The sequence below is a fragment of the Merops nubicus genome, unplaced genomic scaffold, assembly GCF_000691845.1.
Source record: "Merops nubicus isolate BGI_N331 unplaced genomic scaffold, ASM69184v1 scaffold40734, whole genome shotgun sequence".
Classification (NCBI taxonomy): domain Eukaryota; kingdom Metazoa; phylum Chordata; class Aves; order Coraciiformes; family Meropidae; genus Merops; species Merops nubicus.
The window spans coordinates 1-948 of NW_008605675.1; the positions used below are offsets into that span (position 1 = coordinate 1).

General features: G+C 34.6%; 1 protein-coding gene across 1 annotated transcript in view; it reads left to right on the plus strand.

Moving 5' to 3' along the window:
* Positions 1 to 863: 863 nt before the first annotated feature.
* TCTN3 (tectonic family member 3) overlaps positions 864 to 948 on the plus strand; it is a gene marked incomplete at its 5' end in the record, with an annotated part of 8,662 nt that continues 8,577 nt past the window's right edge. Inside the window, 1 exon segment of the mRNA XM_008939393.1 lies at positions 864 to 946. Coding sequence (XP_008937641.1) covers positions 864 to 946 — 83 coding nt within the window.

Consider the following 948-nt stretch of genomic DNA (forward strand, 5'->3'; position numbering starts at 1 on the left):
CCCAGCCTGTATTGGTGCCTGGGATAGGATATTGCTGCTGTTTTTGTTTCTAAATCGGTGGAGGATAACAGAAGTGCATTTTAAAGTCAGGAGAATCATTACCCCCAAGCCTGACTCCTGTTGGTTTTGTTGGTTCTGGGGTTTGGGTTTGTTTGTTTGTTTGTTTGTTTGTTTGTTTACGTTTGTCTGGTTTCAGACAAATATAATTGTCTGAAATTCTTTTTTTGCCTTTTTGTACAAGATTAAATAGCCTTTAGGGATCAGCATGTTTTCTTAAGCAAACTAATCTATGAACAAGTTATATGTGGCTTTTCTCTGAAAATTTCATCAGTTTGAATATCTTAAGATTTACTGCAGAAGGCCTTTTCTTCCAATTTTCAGGTATATTTTGCATTATGTAGTGTTGTTTACATTAGCAAGTATTCAGCTTTGATAATAGGACACTACTTAAAGAACTTCATTCCAAAGAAAGAAGTGGTTGTGAGTGCCACAACTGCCAATGTTTTCTTTTTCAATCTAATCTTTGAAAGTGAATAAGAAGGCTTCTCTGGGCACCTGTTTTGGTGAACCTTAATGGTTCTTTGGCAGCTTAATGGTCCTTTGGCCTTTATCTCCTTAAAAGATTTAGTTGACTTCTTGACTAATGCTGTGTTTGAATAAAAAAAAGCTTTTATTTCTGCTTGCTGCTCTGTACATCTGAGGGTCTGCTCACTATGCATTAATTAATATCATGTACTATCTAGTTTGTAATTACTGAAGTTGTTCCTTTAAAAAATATTGTCACAATATTTATTTTCCTTAGATCTATCTCTTTTAGTAACTTTATCTTGGTGGCTTTTTTTTTTTCTCTTTTCAACCTTTAGCAAAGTTGAACTATTTCCAACAGCCACAGGATATCGAAGAGTCTGATTTTTTAAAGTTCTCGGAGAAGTATGGCAGACACTCTTT